General features: G+C 43.2%; 2 protein-coding genes across 3 annotated transcripts in view; both read right to left on the reverse strand.

Annotated features, from left to right (window-relative positions):
• Positions 1-3,193: 3,193 nt before the first annotated feature.
• LOC110070496 (uncharacterized) lies at positions 3,194-4,314 on the reverse strand. The gene has a single exon (XM_078391668.1). It carries the CDS (start codon positions 4,312-4,314, stop codon positions 3,511-3,513), a length of 804 nt encoding a protein of 267 aa, XP_078247794.1. The 3' UTR covers positions 3,194-3,510.
• COL22A1 (collagen type XXII alpha 1 chain) overlaps positions 3,194-20,246 on the reverse strand; it is a 201,783-nt gene continuing 184,730 nt past the window's right edge. For both annotated transcript variants that reach the window (XM_072999374.2, XM_078391665.1), the window contains exons 57-65: positions 19,397-19,450; positions 16,968-17,039; positions 16,743-16,778; positions 15,531-15,575; positions 12,933-13,112; positions 11,479-11,545; positions 9,752-9,934; positions 9,159-9,236; positions 3,194-7,509 (exon numbers count right to left, since the gene is read on the reverse strand). In XM_072999374.2, the coding sequence (XP_072855475.2) occupies positions 7,322-7,509; positions 9,159-9,236; positions 9,752-9,934; positions 11,479-11,545; positions 12,933-13,112; positions 15,531-15,575; positions 16,743-16,778; positions 16,968-17,039; positions 19,397-19,450 (903 nt within the window). In that variant the 3' untranslated portion in view covers positions 3,194-7,321. The remainder of the gene's footprint in view (positions 7,510-9,158; positions 9,237-9,751; positions 9,935-11,478; positions 11,546-12,932; positions 13,113-15,530; positions 15,576-16,742; positions 16,779-16,967; positions 17,040-19,396; positions 19,451-20,246) is intronic.

The following is a 20,246-nucleotide window of genomic DNA, read 5'->3' on the forward strand; positions in this document are numbered from 1 at the left end:
TGTTGCCCCAGAAGAAGGGAATGGCAAACCACTTCTGCATATTGTCTGCCCAGAACACCCTGAAAAACGGTGGCTATAAATCAGAATTGATTTGACAGCACTATTTATTGCAACTATTTATTGCAGTTTTTTCAGTTGTTTCTGAATAGTCAGCTTCAGCTCAGTGGAACAGATCCAGAATTGTAGAGGACTGCAGGCTGAGACTTTTATCAGCGCCGGCCGAATATGAAAACAAGCAAAAAGGAACTGAGAAACAATTATCACAACCCTGGGAAAGGCAAAGCCAAGCAAAATTTGATTTTAACAACATTTTAATGATAACACCTCAAGTTAATGTTTGCTCTGTCTAATGGTGCAGAATGCAGAGTTCTGGCTTAATTGTGTCTACCTCTTTCAATTACTTGCTCTTCACAGAAAATTGATTGATGTCCTCTGCAACTGTCCAGGCTGGAGGGAAAGTGAGATAACAAGGGAGGAAAATCTTCAAGTTCCCAGAAGTTTCCTTCTGCTGTGGAGGAAACTTTCATTTTTTTTCTGCCTCATTCGCAGGACATTTTAGAGCGACGATGCTTTCAGTTTTGGTTGTTGCTATGCGCCACTTTCAACCTTCAAGACCCTTGTGGGGGTTTTGAAGGACCACCCAGTGAGTTTTTGTGGTTTTGAGGAAGGTTTTGAACCCAGGTTTCCTGACTATTAGTCTGACACAACGGCCAACATCCTGTGGCTTAGCAAGCTACATTGCACTAGTGTAGGCCCATTGAATCAATGGAGATTTAGGAGTCACTTCCTCTAAGTTTCTTAAATTCAAATGGGCTTACCTTATGCTAAAGTTAGTCAGAGTTCATAATGATAATTGTGTGCTGTCAAGACAAATCTGACACACAGCAACCCTTTCCAAGGTTTTCTAGGTCCTCAAAAGTGGTTCACCTTTCCTTTCTTCTGGGGACCTTCTGGGACTGTACAGCTTGCCCAAGGCCACAGAGGCTGGTTCTTTTGAGATGTGCAGTAGGGAACTGAACTTCCAACCTCTGGCTCTACAGCTAGATATCAAATTCACTGAGCTATCCAGCCAGCTAAGCCACACTTAGATTAGGCCTGTTTTAGTGAATGGAACTCACAGAGCAGATGATTCACCAAATGCCCATTGATTCAATGGTGCTACTCTACTGAAACTTATTACTCTAAGCAGCAGGATTGTGGTCATTATCTGCTAATAAGACGAAGCATTATTTAGCTCGTCTTATTATTGTGAAGTGGCCAAGTGTGGCCAAGTGTGTGTGTGTGTGTGTGTGTGTGTGTGTGTGTGTGTGTGTGTGTGTTTCTTGGCAACTCTGCAGCCTCTCCATATGTCTGCCCTTCATGGAAAAGGTCCCATGACTTTGATGACTTCTTCACCTTGGACTTAATTGAAGTATGGGGAAGCAAAGGTACATGGTGGCGGTGCGGGTTAAACCACAGAAGCCTCTGTGCTGGAAAGGTCAGAAGACCAGCTGTCGTAAGAGCAAATCCACATGACGGAGTGAGCGCCCGTCGCTTGTCCCAGCTCCTGCCAACCTAGCAGTTCGAAAGCATGTAAAAATGTCAGTAGATACATAGGTTCCACCTCAGTAGGAAGGTAACGCCGTTCCGTGTCTAGTCGCGCTGGCCACGTGACCACAGAAACTGTCTACGGACATACGCTGGCTCTATGGCTTGGAAACGGGCATGAGCACCACACCCTAGAGTCGGACACAACTGGACTAAATGTCAAGGGGAACCTTTACCTTTACCATATGGGAAAGCAGGGGATGTTGTTGTCTATTAACAAGATGACTGTGAAATGAAAGATACTTACAACCAACCCTCTATATTCTTGTTGCTAAGGCCCATACAATGCCCTGGTCATCATATTTTCATGTGCGTGCTCATGTATGCATACGTATATATACATATATAACACCTGACCCCACCACATAATTCTACATATGAATCCCAATCCCATTCCCAGGATGGGGAAAATATGTGTTGCCCTTTCTATGCACCTAGCACAGTGGTTACCACCTTGGATCCCCAGATATTCTTGCACTAAAACTCCCAGAAGCCTTCAACACTAGCTGGGCTGACCAGTATTTCTGTGAGTTGTCGTCCAAGAATATATGGGGACCCAAGGTTGGGAACCACTGATCCAATATAATGTGTAATGCATGAACTCAATAATCCATGCATAGATTCACATAGAAATAAGTATAATGTGTATGAACACACTCTCGCTCATTCAAGAAGGAGAAAAATAATGCCTGCCACCTCTCCTTACTTACTGGCCTCTAAGGGATATACATGTTTCATGTTCATATACAAATGGACATGCACGTGTCGATAGAACATGCTCCACAGAAACGTGAGAAATCGTCACTGAATAATTTAAATCAAAACCATCTACGCTCAACATCTGCCATGCAACATCAGCAGTGGAATGCATCCTTGCCTTGCCAGCTCCCAAGGTTCATAGATCTATCCCACATTACACACTCTTCATTGGTCTTCCCATTCTAAACATATGGTGTAAACAGGGCAGGGAACTAGAAGTGGAAGATATATACTCCCTATATATATATTTCAAATGATTAAGTGGAATTTGCAAATTTGACAAAGCACTCAAGGAATTTTGATGAATTCTCAAGAAAGAGATGGTCGGCCCCCTGCCTGGAACAAATTAGGTTCAGCTACGTGGTGGCGCTGCAGGCTAAACCGCAGAAGCCTGTGCTGCAGGGTCAGAAGACCAAGCAGTTGTGAGATCAAATCCACACGACGGAATGAGCGCCCGTCGCTTGTCCCAGCTCCCGCCAACCTAGCGGTTCGAAAGCATGCAAATGCAAGTAGATAAATAGGGACCATCTCGGTGGGAAGGTAACAGCATTCCGTGTCTAAGTTGCACTGGCCATGTGACCACGGAAGATTGTCTTCGGACAAAACGCTGGCTCTATGGCTTGGAAACGGGGATGAGCACCGCCCCCTAGAGTTGAACACGACTGGACAACAATTGTCAAGAGGAACCTTTACCTTTACCTATTCCCATTATCGAAAGAACCATGCTACACCTGTGTGCCATTTTACTATGAGAAAGGAAGAGCCCCTCAGAGAACACTGACAGTGGGAATCGTAACTCAGCAGCCAAAGAGCTAAATGTGTAAATCTTTCTTCCTGAATCTCTCAGTTTTCCTTTTTCATTCACATTTTTATGATCTCAAGTTCTTTCTGTAACATTTATAAAAACATTCGTAATCTTTTTCAAAGACTGAACAAAATGTGTGTTCATTCACATGCAGTCATTTTTTTTTTACCTCAGGAACTGGATGTGTGGGCTGTATTAAATATCCTGTACTGGGACTAAATATAATGGCCCCTATGGTGTGATCCCACATGCAGATTACAGACACAGGGAGGCTTATACATATATCTCTGGAGGAGGAGATATAAGTTTCCTCATATGCATGCATGACCCACACAACATGATCCCCCTGCCTCTACAACTCACACATATCGTTTCTGTCCCCTTGATGAGGCAAAATACTTTCTAATGGCAGCAGGCCCCCCACTGCATATTTCAGGGGGTGGGCACTCCAATGGATTCCCTTCGAAATCGCATGAACAATAATTCCAACCCCAGTCCAGATTCACCAGCTGTCCAAAGCTAGACGGAAGTGCCTTGAGCTTGTTGTGTCCTAACCAGAGGGTGCTCAAAGAGTTCAAAGAACAGATTCCTCTTGGCAAACACTTAAGATGGTTAAAAAGCAGCAGCAGGGTCTCCAGTTTCTGCAGCTGATGGATGGTGTCAGGGATGGAGCCAATGCGGTTGTCAGTGACATCTAAGAAGACCAGGTTCCTTAGCTGACACAGAGGTGGTGGAAGCTCCACCAGGCCATTGTTGGCAAGATGAAGACTGCGGAGTCTCTGGAGGCCACTGATTTCCTCAGGCAGAGAAGTCAAGCTGTTGTTGCTGAGGGTAAGCCTTTCCAACTTGATTAAGGATCCAATCTCAACCGGAACGTCTTTCAAGTTGTTGGAGTCTAGGTAGAGCAAAGTGAGATTCTTCAAGCCACCAATTTCACGAGGGATGAGGTCCATCTTGTACCTCAGGCAACTCTCTCGCTCTGGGCTCATCTCCAGAACCTTTAGTCCTTCCAGAGTGAAGAGCTGGTGAGGCACTGACATCAGCTCCTTGCCTTCCAGTTTGAGCTTCTTCCCACCTTCATGTTGAGGATCATGTTCTCTTAGATATTTCCATTGGAGGTCATTGCTGAGAAGGGGGAAAGGGGAGCTGGAGGCCAGTTGCATCCTTCTAGCGGTAATAGGAGAAAAAGTCTCATTTTCCAGCGTCAGCCGCTTGCAATGCTTTTCTCAGCTGATTTCTCAGTCTCTCTGAACCGTTCCCTTTTGTGTTAACAATGCAAGTACAGAACCTTCAGGTTGCTCAGCTACATCTGCTAGGTCAACACATGCCTCACCGGAGGGCAAAAGTTCATCAGCTCCAGTACACCTGACAGAATAAATACATGACCAAGCCCAGATTGATTTCTTTGCTTCGGTGGAATGAACTCTCATCTCGCTCCAGACAGAAACTACTATTGTCTCTTCTTCACACAATCTGTCATTGCTTGCTTACGTTTCACAACCTGCTTGGGCAGGAGCCATGAGGTGCAGGATTGAGTCTTTCCCTTCGGAAGCCCACGGGCCAAGGGAACAACGATGTTCCATTGGTCAATGGAACAACGACGGGCATCAAAAATCTACAATTCCCTTACGTGTATATTCCCAGCCCTGAAATATTTCTCAGAAAAAGAAGGATTTCAAAGGCTAGTTTTTACAAGCAGACCTCCCATCCCTGAACACTTTTTATGCTAGGGATTACACACACAAACGCACTGACAAACTGTGCTAACCAGATGGCAAACAGTTTAATAATCCCATGAGTAATTGCAGCAGCCACCAACTTTAGTCAAACTTTAGCACCAGACCGCAGGGTTGCAAAATTAACAATTCATGAATTACAGCAGAGAAAAACAAAACACCAGCAAATGTTTTCCCCCACCCTCTGATGGCTTGAGGCCATCAAAGGGACAAAGCCACAAATCAAACTCTTATAAATATTCTTGACAAACATGTTTATTCGTCACCAAAATGCTAAAACTCACAGGAGGAAAAAAATTAGCACCTTTTGAAATGTATGGCCTGGATCACTTAAACCGTAAACAGGTTGATAATTTCCCTTTTGAAATGATGGACTGTTTAGCATACATGGACACTTGTAGGTCTCTTCATCACCATGGGAAGCATTGCTGGCGAATAACTGGCTGAGTCCACCACACCTTAATGCTTGAAATACTAAACGTCAGAAAAAAAAATACTTAAGGAAACCAAGCAAACATTTGCAATAAGGCCATTCCTGGACTGATTCTGACAAGGAAGACTTTTGTAAACATTACCCTGTTTCCCCGAAAATAAGACCTAACCTGAAAATAAGCCCTAGTAGGATTTTTCAGGATACTTGTTATATAAGCCCTACCCCCTAAAAATAAGTCCCAGTTAAGTGAAACCCCACCCTCCATCCTTGTGCAGCATTGTGCAGCAACCAGAAGATGAGATGACTGTAAAATAAAACATCCCCTGAAAATAAGCCCTAATGGGTTTTTGGGAGCAAAAATTAATATAAGACCCTGTCTTATTTTCAGGAAAACATGGTATATCAATGTGTGCTAAATGGCATTTAGTTCTAACGCAGTCAACCATAGAACCAGGTAATCTGATAGATCAGTGGCAGCACATTTCGGCTGCATCCATAAAGCCTCAGTTGTGATCTCTGGTAGTGAATTTTGAAAGTCTAAAGTCAAGCAATAGGATGGAGTGTTTTAATCCTCTAGATTTACTTGCTGTTGCAGAAAGCGCATTGACTGAGTTTGAAGCCCTATTCAGCTGTTACACCTAGAACCACAAAGGGCTAAGTGAGTGCTAGCAATATTGGGATATATTCAGACACCCTACAACCCTGGTCTACCTAGATGTCATCCAGACCCTCATGTCTTTAGCATGGAATTCTGCCTATAGGCATGTTTAGTTGAATGGACCCTATAAAGCCCCTGTCCTTCTCTCCCCACCCCACCTCTATCTCCTGTGTCTGGCTTAGGAAGTAGGGTGGGACTTTCTCCTAGTGATTGAAAAAGAGAATAAAATAGAACTTAAAAAGAAGGCAGCATATCCAGCTCTGCAGACTTCTATTCTATTCTGCCTGCACCACACTATGGTATGGATTTGTAAACACCTGATAGAGAGTAAATCCTACAGAAGATGGTAGGATTAATTCCTTGGCAAATCTTAGCAGGATGGCACCATTTGGGGTTTCCTTTGGTTTTACTTACACATTTTGAAATGTTGCCACGATCTTAGGCTTTTTGGGAGGCTTGCCAAACCAAAGAAGCAGAAAAAAGGGGACTGGCATATTTTACTGAACGCATACATAACTGCAACACATTTTCCCTTTGCTTTTGTTTGGTTGTAGAAGGAGTACGTTAGAAGGGGGGAGAGGGAAGACAGTTCTTGGAGTAAAACAGAAGCAAACAAAAGCAACAAGGGGGTATTTGAGGGCCAAGCTGGGGGTCTTGCCTCTGGGAAAAGCTAAAAGTGGAAGGGGTGCAGGAGGTGCAGCCAGTTTGAGGAAAAGTATCTGAACTTCCCTTCTCTTATCGGAAACTCTCCTTTAACAACCCTATCTAGCACCATGCACATGGGCATTGTTGTTGTGAGGTAAGAAGGAGGCCAAGAAGAATCCAAGGGAGAAGAGATGAATGAGGGAAGGGTGTAAGAATCTCCCTACCTACCCATCACTTCAAAGAGGACCCTCCACATTGTTCGATGTCAACCTCAATCTTCATACCCAAATCTCTATTGAACATTTAGCTTGGTCTTGAGGGAGAAAACTAGCATTTCTTTCTTTCCTGTGCTCATCTGGATTCCCTGCATAGAATAGACTATGGTTCATTGTTTGAGACTGTATTTTGAAAAAACTTCTTCTGTTAACAAAAAAGGAGGCATTTTAAACTTGCCCTGATATTAGAGAATATGGAAACACAACAAAACAAAACCGCTTGTCATCTCAGAAAAGAGCATCAATTAATAGCTTTGTAATCATAATAGACTTGACCGACCGGCAGCATTGGATGGTTTTAATAGTTTTTAAAAAGGCCTCTTGTGAAGAAACAGAAGGAAAACCAAGTAGGTCTCCTGACTTCCGGGTTTCATTCAAGTTTTCAGAAGTAGGTCCATCAGAGGTCCGCGGGGCCGTCGTCTTTTAAGGCCCTTTGACGTTGCTTGGCCTGGCGGCCAAGCTTGCATAGTATGCACACTGAGATGGGTCACATTGGCCATTGGCTCCTGGAGGACCCTGAGGGCCCATGGGGCCAGGAGCCCCCGCTTCGCCTTGAGGGCCGGCTGCGCCTGGGATTCCATCTTTGCCATAGCCGGGTTCACCTGGGACACCTTGGGGGAAAACAAAGCATTGTGAGTTAGTGTTGTGGCCATAGTGCCACCAGACAATATAGAGAAGACTGTCCTAGCGATTTTGATTCAGGATACAACGGTTTCTGGCATTTATAGGCTAAACAAGCCATTGTCAAAAACTGTATAAAAACACATTTAATGAAAGTGATCCACAGTACTACCCTCAACAGGGTAACATAAATAAATAAGGAAAACAAAGGGAAATAGTTGATTTCTTAGTGAGAAAATAACCCCTGAGAAGAAATTAATCCCTGACACAAACAACTTCATCCATCCATCCATCCATCCATCCATCCATCCATCCATCCATCCATCCATCCATCCATCCATCCATCCATCCATCCATCCATCCATCCATCTATTCATTCATTCATTCATTCATTCATTCATTCATTCATTCATTCATTCATTCATTCATTCATTCATTCATTCATTCATTCCACATATATACCATCCATCCATCCATCCATCCATCCATCCATCCATCCATCCATCCATCCATCCATCCATCCATCCATCCATCCATCCATCCATTCCACATATATACCATCCATCCGTCCATCCGTCCGTCCATCCATCCATCCATCCATCCATCCATCCATCCATCCATCCATCCATCCATCCATCCATCCATCCATCCATCCATCCATCCATCCATCCATTCATTCATTCCACATAATTACCATCCATTGAGTGGTAAGCCTCTACTCTGTGTGGTTTACAACAGTTGAAACCCCCACCCTCTCGCCATAAACAGAACAAACAAATACAGTGACAAAAACAAAAGAAACCCAAGAGGCAACAAAATAACATTCAATATTAGTCAAAATCATGATGAAAATCATAATTACTGCCTTCCCTGAGAGTACATTCAGGTTCCATCCACTATACTTTACTGTAGAGCAGGGCCACAGCTTGGAGACATTATATTAATTTAATGTGTTAATCTTAAGGTTGTTATTGTTGCAAGAGCAGTCCATTGACTTATCCTTACAGGAGAGAGTAGCATTTTCACAGTAATATTTTATCTAAATACTAAATATTAAAATTAAATATTTTTATCTAAAGAGTAGCATTTTCACAGTAATATTTCCTCATGTGAACATTACTTCAAAAATCTTCTTTTCCTCTAGGGTAGGTGTGTTCTTCCTGTTTCATGTGACAATTTTAACATTAACGCATTCAATGTGATGTGTTCTTTCCGAGCTCTGAGCAATGTTTCCTTGGAACATCTAAACATACAACAGGAAGCAAAGCTTTCATGCTTCCCAACTAGAGTCAACCCACTGAATCAAGAGGAATTTAGTAAGTCAACACATATTTTAGTGTTGGAAGAAAGAATGAAGAGTTGGTTGTTGTAAGACAAGACCGTGAGCTGTTTAGTCCTGGCACTCAGAATGATCTTTAACCCCAAGTCTATGGCGTTTGCACCAGGCATTGCTGGTAGTTTGGTGGAACTTAAGTAAAAGACAGTGTGAGTCCCACCAGCCTGACATCTGTCCATCCCTGGGCAAGGCTGCACAACCTCAAATTAAGCAGGATTTTTTAAATGTTTGCTTCTATCTCCCAGGCCTAAATTTCCAACTGCAGTAACATGGAGAGTCACATAAGAAAAAGCCATCACTCACCTGGTCTTCCTGGAGGACCAATTTCACCTCGCTGTCCGACGCCAGTGTCACCTTTCTCTCCTTTGTCTCCCCTTTCGCCTAGTGGGGAAAAACACAGTGGGAGTTTGAAGGCTGTTTTATTGATCAGGAGAACGATAATCACGGGTCATTCTGGGAAGATAACATTCTCGATTAGATGATGCCCAATACTCTCAGTTACTAAGTTGTGTCCGTCCTCTCATCCTCCCATGACATTCATGGAACTTCTCAAGCATTTGCATCAATTTCTGGGCATTTCAGTTGATGGTCGATCAAAATGCGAACCAACAGCCATTTGGATCCAGCATCAGTCTATCATTTATTCCATATCAATCAGGAAGATATAGAAGAACATGGCTAGGAATTTCCCAGTGTGGCTTCAGCTTTCATGTGAAAAGATAAAATAGATGGTATGAAGGAGAAATGAAAGATCTTTTGATCTTGCCTTAAAACGCTGGTAACACATCACAATATTGTAGTACGGAAACGCTTCATAATTCAGGAAAGGCATAAAGCAGGAAATATCTGGAGATATCAGATCAACCACTGCTTGTCCATGCCTAATATCTACTCACCTTTCGGTCCCATTGGTCCTGCTGGTCCTTCTGAACCTGGTTGTCCGGGTCTTCCAGGTTCTCCTGGAAGACCAACTCGACCTGGTGGGCCTTCTTTACCAGGTGATCCTGGAGGTCCTGGTCTACCTTGAGGTGCTTTGACATGGGACGACTGCATCTGACTCATAAGGTAGGGCAGTCTGGCTGCAGGAAACCATAGAGAAAAAGTATCAATGCATGGAGGTCTTTAACAGGAAGGCGGAGACCCTGGACTCAATTTCTGGCCAAGTATTTTTCTGCAAGCAGCCTTTCCTCCATCAGTTATTTCCAGAATACTGTAGAAATTTTGAAAATCCTTTGGTCTCAAGAGCGTAGTTGGTAGAAATGTTTTCTTTCAAAGAACCAGAGAGAGTTCTGCTGGCTACCATGTCCCACTCCGTATCTCAGGAATGGAGGAAAACCCTAACCCATCATGTAGTGCATAATAATAAGCACTATTGCATTAATTTATTTTCACCAGCAAATTAAGATTAGAGTGTAGAAGGAGTCTCTTTTGCGGGGCAAAACCCATAAATGTTGGCAGGGGTTTCTGAAAGTTGTAGCCACAAAAATGAATTTTTCAAAATTCTGAACAATTTAGGTGGGGAAGGGACATTTTAGCTTTGCTAATGTTTTATGCTTCACTTTATCATTAATAGATTTGAGTTCTTCTTGGTATCTTGGAACCCATTGACCAAGGTGTGGTACACAGATTTCGTAAAGGAATGAATGCTCCGTACGACACAGATAGGACTATCTCCAGCAGTGAATAAGTAAATGTTGTACTGCAGGAACTCATCATGACAATCCCTATGGAGATGTCTCCCAACAGGCAGGCAGCTGGATTTTTCCATATCAACAAATAAGTGGCAGGTCTTTTGTAAAGCCAGTGTCTCTTCACTGCTCCTTCAAGACCAAACTATCCTCAGGTACAATAGGACTAGATTACAAGAGCACTGATTTGAAACACTATATTGTTCCTGGGGGGAAAAAAACAATTAGTGTCCTTTTAACAACAAAGAGCATTAGAAGTGTCAGCTCTTTTACTTGTCTAAAGGGTATTAATGAATCAATTAGTGTCCCTATGCTCAGAGGGAAAGGAGAGAAACAAGGGGAAGAGAAGCAGATGATGTCACTGTCCCTACTAAGCAGGACGACCTGGGGTGTTGACCTTGCAAGCTGTGATGATTGTCCATGTCACTCATACTATTCATATTCATGAGCTGATTTGCATGAACCTATGAGAGGACTGGAGAGGCGGAGTCATCAGCTACATGAAGCTTGGTGGGAGAAGGAGGAGTCAGATAGGGCTGGTTAGAGAGAGAGAGGGAACAGATACTGAGAGAGATAGAGCTGGTTGGGAAAATAGGTAGAGAAGGTGGTAATGATATAGCTAGAGAAAAGAAGTATGTACTGAGAGAACTGTTGATTTGCTTATGTAAAATGTTTATCTGAGAAACTTCTGTTATTATTCGATCTGCTTCACTACAATAAATAAGCTCTGTTTCTGTTCACACAGACAAGCGTCATTTATATTGTGGATTGAGGTAATCCACTGGTGGCAGCGTGAAGAAAACACGACGTGAGCCTTTGTGAGGGAAAGACAAGCAGGGGCCACAAGGGCAAACACCACACAAGCCCTTGCTCCACTATATCTACTAAATACAGTATCTAAATCTATTTATAGGATTCAAAGGAGTCATTCTCACCATCAAGTTGCTTTCCCAATTCCTCCTGGATGAGTCTTCTCAAAGTCTCCATTGATGGAGAATCTCCCTGAGGGAAAAGGAGGGTTATTTCAAGGCCTCACCAAAATCAGTAGGTTATGTGTTATGGTCGTGACCAAACAGAGGACAGCATGGGGAGCATGAACAATAATGATCTGGAGTCTCCTGAACTGCCTTCTTTGCACAATCCTGAAATTGCTCAAGGTGCTTTTCTTTTAACCTACAGAGAGACTTGGGCCAAATGTATTGAAAAGTTGGCTTCTGTGCTATTCACCGTGGCACCTAAAATGAACTTCCATATTCAGGAGCAGTATTCCTGTGAGTAGGATAAAATGTTAAAGAGATCCCCGACTTCAGAGCTTTTAGAGGCATTAGATGACAACAGAAGGGTAGGTGAAGTAGACATTGATCTACCCTGATCCAGCTGCTTGATTCTCACTGATGATGAAGAAAACTACATTGAAAAGCTCACCTGTGTATCTTGGTCCGTATAGGCAGTGTTATGGCCAATTTGTTTTCTTAAGACCCCTCTATAGGGTGTTGGGAGAAAACTCTTTGCCATTTGTATTGTGTTGCATAATCTTCAGTGGTAAATACAGGCTGATTTGAATAGCATCGACAGATTATTCCTGCTCTAACACCCCACAGGCCAGTTTCATTGCAGAACAAATAAACAAGCAAACCCACAAAAACACACACATACACACGCATTAACTGTCCATAGTTTCCTTTGACAGCTAGACTCTCATTCTTCCACTCCCCTTCTGAAATTCTGCACGGTCAAAATAGGCCCTTGTTGTTTGGGTGTGAGATGAAGAATGTGTTCAGAGTAGAGATGGGGACAGAGGTTCTTGCTGGTTCATGCACCTGGCCCCACAGATGCCACACCTTCCCTTCCCCTGCTTCCCTGGCAAATGAGCCACACGCCAGCACAGGGTTCCCTGCCCCACCTCCTAGTCTGAGAGGGCAAGGAAGCCAGACAGCCAAAGAAGAGGAGGAGGAGGAGAGGAGCACACTCTGGCTGGTGAGTGGGGGGATCCAGCTGGGGAGGTCGGGGAAGGGAACACGTTGCACCGGTGGTGCCGTACGTATGAATTGGCACAAACCTCTGAACCAAGAGGTGCACACATCTCTAGTGCGGAACATCTCCGTATATTATTCCTACTGCATTTCCCATTTGTAGAAACCCTCTGGGAACGGTCAGGGTAAAAGATAGCATTAATTCTCAATTCGCTGAAATAACTGCCATTGCGTGTTTTGGGATGGATGGAGAAAGAAAGGAGAACAACATCATCATCATCATCATCATCATCATCATCATCATCATCATCATCATCATCATCATCATCATAGCATGATAGTATGCAACTTTAAAAAAAAAACAGCATGTTTGCAAAGGAGTTCTAAAGCCTTCCAAGATCCATGTTTGGCCTTACCCTCGGGCCAGGGAATCCAGGTTGTCCTGGAGGACCAGGGGGTCCAACCGGTCCGACGTCTCCTGCTGGTCCAGGGGAGCCCATTAACCCGGTGTGTCCTTTGCGACCTGGAATGCCAGGATCCCCAGCTGGGCCCTTGTCTCCTACGGGACCTTTTTCGCCTTTTGTGCCAGGATCTCCCTGTTGGATCAAGGCAGCAGAAGGAATGCAGAGATTAGAACAGAACTCCCTTCTGAATCCAGAAAGGAAAGGGAACGGGGGTACCGCAGAGAGCCACCGAAGGATGCCGAGTGGAGGGACTAGGAATAAAATTGTACTGTTGCTCCTTTAATGAACAAGGGAGATTGTGCAATTCTCTTTTTTTCCAGAACTAAAATCCCCGAATTCTCCATTCAGAGAGTTCCCGTTGCCAGAACCAGACTTAAATTGTGCTCATGAAGTTTGAGATGGAGGGCTTAATGGCCTTGCTGCCTATTAGAAAAGGCAGTTGTCCTGGTTCTTGAGGGGAGTTTCCAGCCCAGCCTATCTCCAGGTGAGCACAGCTGAGCTCCTAGTCAGGCAGGCTGAATGTCCAGAACAGAGAATTCTGGGATCTGATCTCCTGTTCCTTTTCTCTGGATCTGAAATGGCTGTTGATAATATAGTCAGTGACCAAAATCCTGTTGCTTAGCAGAGTAAATCTCACTAGAGTGGAGCCATTGGATCAATGGAGATTTAGGAGTCACCTCCTTTGTAAGTCTCATTGATTCAAATGGGCCTACTCTAACTGCCACTTACTCTACTAAAAGAAGTGGCAGTTAGAGTAGATCCATTTGAATCAAGGAACCTTGCAGAGGAGTTAAGTCACCAACTCCCCTTTGATTCAGCTGGCCTACTCTAGTGCAATTTACTATCCTAAGTCAGTGGTTCTTAACCTTTGTTACTCAGATGCTTTTAAACTGCAACTCCCAGAAACCCCAGTCAGGACAGCTGGTGGTGAAGGCTTCTGGGAGTTGCAGTCCAAAACTCCTGAGTAAACCAAGGTTAAGAACCAGTGTCCTAAGTAACATTTTGGCTACTGAGTGTTAAACTGGGGAGGGGAGAGTATAAATTCAGATTGGTTCAGAAATACACCTAGAGTGGTCCTCACCGACCAGATAGGCGGGGTATAAATTAAATTATTAATAATAATAATAATAATAATAATAATAATAATAATAATAAGAAGAAGAAGAAGAAGAAGAAGAAGAAGAAGAAGAAGAAGAAGAAGAAGAAGAAGAAGAAGAAGAAGAAGAAGAAGAAGAAGAAGTCATTATCGGAAAATATTGAGCATTTGTCATAGCAGTAGAGTACAGCAGTTTGATGTAAATATTGGATCTTCTGAATAGAAGGTTAGCTTTTTCTCAAAATCCATTCAAGAATGGATAAGAAATGCAATCTAATCAAAAAACAAACAAACAAACAAATCTTAGGGCTGGTCTTTTTATATGTATGGATGTGCTCATAACCCTTATGGAGAAGACACACGGATTCCTGTTTTTAGGGCAAAAAACAAAAACAAAAACAAAACAAAAAACAAAAAAAAACACTGTTCAGAATCCTACATGTGTTTATTTAAAGATTGTGCAGCTGCCAGTGACTACGTGTGACAAATTGCTGAGGTGTCAGGGTTCATTATAGTCACATGCCCAATTGTGCAGACAAGGTATGCCTTGGCACCCTGTCAATTGGCTGTAATTAGCAAGGGTAAGTTATGGAAACCTTACATGGATAGGATTCTGACAATATCTGGGACTAGAAATGGGAGGAAGTAGAGCATAAGATCAGCAATCAACAAAAAAATCATTGGGAAAGACGTAAAAAGAGAACTACCCAGATCTATCTGTGTATTTGTCCCTCTGCTTATTTCCTCATGGTAAAGCATGATACTTTTCACAAGTATTGACATTCAACTTTGTACAGCCATGTTGTGATTTTTTTTCCAGTTGGTGGTAGGATGGTTCAACTTATTTCTGGGTAAAGTCAAAGCTAGAAGAGGGTAGCTTACCTGTCTCTTATTACTGTAGACTTCCCATCTTATTAAGGAAAGGACTATTGGTACCACAACAGTGGTGCCCTGCTTGATGATTACCTCGTTAGACGAGGAAATCGCTTGACAAGTAGTTTTTTGCGATCACTATTGCGATCGCTAAATGATGGTTCTATGGGCTTTTTCCGGTTCATGATGATCGGTTCCCTGCTTCAGGAACCGATTTTTCACTTTACGACAATCAAAACAGCTGATTGTTGGATTTTCAAAATGGCCACCTGCTGTGTAAAATGGCTCCCCGCTGGGGATTCCTTGCATTACAGGCACAGGAAAATGGCCAGCCTATGGAGGATCCTCGCTGGACACTGAGGTATTTCGCCCACTGGAACGCATTAACCGGGTTTTAATGCATTCCAATGGGCTTTTTTTATTTCGCTTGACGACGATTTCGTTCTACAGCGATTTCGCTGGAACGGATTTTCCTCGTCAAGTGAGGCACCACTGTACTTACCTATTTGTCAACTTTACTTAAAACCCTCTGTCATTTTGGCTGTGTTTTGGCCTTGGTCAAAATACACCCTCCAACTTACCTTGTCACCTTTGCTTCCTGGTTCACCTGGTTTCCCTGGAGAACCCTGCAAGGAGATAAGAGATGTGAAATGAGCAGCAGCAGTAGCCAATGAATGACTGTTAGTGTGGTGATAGCTGGTTCCCTCTTTCACCTCCATGGGAAAAGTTAATAACAATTCACCATGTGCTATCAAGTTGATTCTGACTTATGGCGAGCCTTCCCATATTTTTTTAGATATAAAGTGCTTAGAAATGGTTTACCAGGCTCTCTTTTTAATGGCATTCTGGGACCCCACAGCTGGTTTAAAGATGCACAAGCTGACTGTCCTCCCAGGAGGCATAGTGTGGAATTAAATTCCCAATCCTTCATGTTCCATCCCACTGAGCTATTGAGCCAGCTTTGTAGAATATGGCACAAATACAGAATATTTGCAAAATATGGCACGAATACAGAATATTGGCCAGCTTTGTAGAATATGGCACAAATACAGAATATTTGTAAAATATGAGACGAATACAGAATATTGGCAAAATATGGCACATTTAGACAGCATGTACCTATTAAAGCAAGCTCCCAATATAACTTCTGATTCCCCTTACACAGCATACCCTGGTTTTTGATATAAAGGTATGCCAGACTGTGTTCTTCTGCATGCAACCACAAACATTTTTGAGGTCAGTCGGTGGGGGTGATGTCCAATTTGTCTTAGATCACACAAGGTTGTATGCACCGTGAAACCACAAAAGGAACCCTGTAATCAGCTGGTATCAGCTGCTACCAGTGATATCTTTCCCATCATGCAGGCAGACTCCACCCAATAGGATTATGGCTGGCACAAGCAGTCAACAACAGAAATGGACACAAACCACATAGAGATGGAGCAGTGTCCCACCCCCTCCAGCAGGCACCCCCTCAGAAACAGCACCTGGAGGAGGTGGGCTGGGGCATTGCTGGCAAGTGGGTGCCCACCAGGGGTGGCAGGGCAACAAACTGCAGATCAGCTGTTCAGCTGGAAAATGAACCATGCCAAACGGGCGGTTCGTGCCCATCTCTAGTTACCAACTTTGTTATGCAGTTGTAGAATTTAATAAGGGCAGATAACAATTGTGTGTATTTGTCTCTTGTGTTCATTTACTTGTTTTTAACAACAAAGAGCTTTAGAAGTGTCAGCTCTTTTGCTTGTCTAAAGGGTATTAAGGAATCAGCAATTTTAACTATCAAGATACCATACCTCTTTTCCTGGGAGCCCCTTTTCACCCGGTTCCCCCTACGGAAAAGAAAGCAGAAATACATTATAGTCACGCGACCAGAAACAGACTTACAAACTTAGCAACATTTCTGTTGGGCTTTTATTTTATTACTTCATGAAGCTCCCACCAGTCTTTCAAAGCCATAACTGTAAATAAGATTCTATTTGAGTGGTCTGGAATGTTACATGCATTGACTTGCTACTCACAGGAGGTCCCCGTGGCCCAATGAATCCAGGAAGTCCTACGTTACCAGTTTCACCCTTGCTTCCTTTTGGACCCTTGAAAGACAAAAAGTAAACAAAGGCTCGGGTAGATGTTGATCAATGTAATTAGAAATGCCCACTTGAATAATGAAGCTGACAATCAAGTCAATCAGAGTGCCAATGGGCAAGATTTTTTTCCCCTGCTTCCATACCACTTAAGGATGTGAAGATATATTGTCATGGTGAGATTTTAGTCTCAACACAACAAGTAGCACTCTGAGGATTTTCCACCTTTTTCAAGAGACTCTGTCTGTAGTGGTAGGTCAATACATAGTTTTCCCCCTATTGTGGTTGTTGCCACTTGAACAAAGTACCATATTTTTCTGTGTATAAGACACCCCCCATGTATAAGAAGCCCTGACTTTTCTAATCCAAAATTAAGAAATCTAAGTGGGGTTTAGCAAGTGTAGGGGGAAAGGGATCAAAGCACTTCAGGATCGATTTGATCCCTGCTTTCCCCTCCACTTGTTTTTGTTCTCTCCTCAGCTTACTTCCGTATATAAGATGACCCTCAATTTTTAGTCTAAAGATTTTAGACAAAAGTATGGTCTTATACATGGAAAAATATGGTACACTGCACACAAAGTCCTGTCTCGGTGTCAAACTATTGTCTTTTTCATTCGGCACGCCTTCAGCATTGGCAAAATAGACTGGACTGATGGAATACCAAGACACAAACAACCCATCCAGTGCTATTACTTTGTGGAAAGGTGACACATTGCATTTTATCAGCACTGCACATCTTTTAGGGAGGAAAAGTGACATGGCACACATTCTCTCCGAAACCACCACCAACAAAAGGCCACAGTGTCACAGTGGTTTATGTGGAGGATAAAAAAATGTTTAAGTTGTTTCATTCACTGCACAGGGACAAATCAAATCAGGACTTCCTTCCTGTGCCAGTTCTCCTGAAGGCAAACTATTAAAAACAAAGAAGGAGAGAAGAAGCTGACAACATTCTTAAGATGATCCCAACAGCTGCCCAGCATATCAGGAACCCATAAATTATCTGTACTAGAACAAATTTTTCAGGGTTTCATATAAAATGGCTTCAAGGGGAGAAAACCCCAGAACCCACAGATACTCCTTTACCTTAGAATCTAAGTTCCCAGTTGCCCTTCCTTCCCAGCTCCTGTGCTCCCAGTGCTACCTCTGAAGAGGTCCTCCTAAAGTGTCCTTTAGATATACCTGCATCACTGTGGAAGCCCTTCTCAAGGCAACCTTGTGTGCCTTCAGCAATGCTGAGTTGCTAGTCTAGAAAAACTGCATGTAGGGTTTCCAGGTCTCAGACCATCCCTGCCCATGGCAAGGTGTGGCAGATATCTCACTGTGCCTTTAGAAGGTGAGAATGTGTATAATCCACTGGGAGAGCACATGGCTAGTGTGAAGAAGGTCTCGGGTTCTCCAGCTTCCCCACCTGAGTCTGGGAAGGACCCATGCCTGAAGGCCTAAAGCGTTGCGACCAATGGAACAATACTTAGCTAGATGTCTTTAAGTCTGAATAAAGCAACTTTCTACAGGGTTGCTTTTCTCCAAAGTCCCACAGTCAGTGCTGCCCGGATTACTGGATCATTTGGATGTATCCTTGTTAACAAATAATTGGTTTTTACATATCTGCAGGTGTGCATAGGGCTATTGAAGAGAGGGTGACAAGCAGAATGAAGTGCCAGCCCGGTTTTGTTTTGCTTTTTCTACCTAGCTGTGATAATTGGCTATATCTAGAAAAGAGGAAAACAACAGGGATTGAAAACAGAGGTACATCAAGTGGCAGGGATAATCAGGCTTAGCTAATCTTCTGCTGATCCTTAAAAGATGAGCTAGTATCCTCTTTCTACTCACAACCGGAGGAGACCCTTTGAACCCATTGTTGAATGGTAGCCAAAACAAGCAAGTCTCATTGAGTCAAAGGCTCCACTCCAGTTGGGTCAAGCAACAGGAGACTGGCCACTGGTACAAGATACAATGATACTGGTAAGATCTTCCTGCAGGTCTTTGTAAGCCTGTCCTTTTTATTAAAAAAAATCTCAGCAAGGATAGACAGATTTCAATAGGAGTGTATCAGATTCCATCACCTTGATTTGACCTGTTGTGTGTCAGAAGAAAGTTCTGTTTCAGTTTTGCTAATCCTTGTTGTCCCACTTTTCTGATGGATACCTGCCAGAACCATTCTGGGTTGCTTTCGATCAACCTCAAAGGCTCATCAACTTGTCTCCTTCTCCCTTACTAGGTTGGGCTAAATTAAATACATCTCTAGGATGAGACACACCATTCATGACTATGTATAAGGTAATGCATCGTGGCTTGTAACTCATAGTTACTCATCCTGTACATGTGTTCATTTTCATGTCATCAGCTACCAACGGGGTACTCACTGGGCTACCCGGAGGTCCAGCTTCCCCAGCAGGTCCTGGTGGTCCACTCTTGCCCTAAAGAGGGTGAAAGAACATGAATCAAACTACAATCACAAGAAGAGTCCCACTGGATCAGCCTTGAGTCCAAAACTCATCACTGAAAACCTTTTCACCTTCATCCATCCTAGGGATGCTTTCTCCCAAACTGAAATGATTGTTTCTTCTGCTGCAGTTCAAAAGCTCCAATGCAACTTTTAAAAGGAGTGGATATTAGTTTAATTGGAGGTCATCCACATATCCACCCAGTAACCCAATGTGCTCTGAATCATGTCACTGGTCTCTTCAAAACCCAGTTTGCTTCTCTTGAAATTTGCATTCCTCCCCCCAATCAGACATGCTTAAGTGGCTTTCTATGGGTTGTATTTTTATCAGCTCTGCTTATGGTATAAAATTCCAGCCATAGCAATGCTGCTAAGTGGCAGGTGAGAAACCACATTATGACTGTACCTCATTAGTAATATTGTTCCAGGAAGAAAATAAGCTCCCTGGGCAGGTTCCCCTAAAGAGGCTCATGTAACTCTGGAGAGGGAGAGTTTAATGGTTATGCGGGATTAAACGCCTTTCTACCATCCACTCCAGGCATGCACAATTAAGTTGACTGGTGGCATCTACCGTAAGCTCACCAGACTGTGCATTACTGCCAGAAGCAAGGGCCCTTTAACTCTGTCAAGGCATCATATGGTTTATCCTATACGGAGGACTTTTTCCTCCATGATCCCATCCACTGAGAATAAAGGGAGATGGCATCTGCCAAGGGATCTTCAATATATGGCTTATATAACTTGCATGGGTTTGCAGTGCAAAGGTGTTC

The sequence above is a fragment of the Pogona vitticeps genome, chromosome 4 (assembly GCF_051106095.1).
Source record: "Pogona vitticeps strain Pit_001003342236 chromosome 4, PviZW2.1, whole genome shotgun sequence".
NCBI lineage: Eukaryota > Metazoa > Chordata > Lepidosauria > Squamata > Agamidae > Pogona > Pogona vitticeps.

Excerpts from the sequence above, each read along its gene's own strand:
- LOC110070496 (XM_078391668.1), bottom strand. The coding sequence starts at position 4,314 with ATGCAACTGGCCTCCAGCTCCCCTTTCCCCCTTCTCAGCAATGACCTC.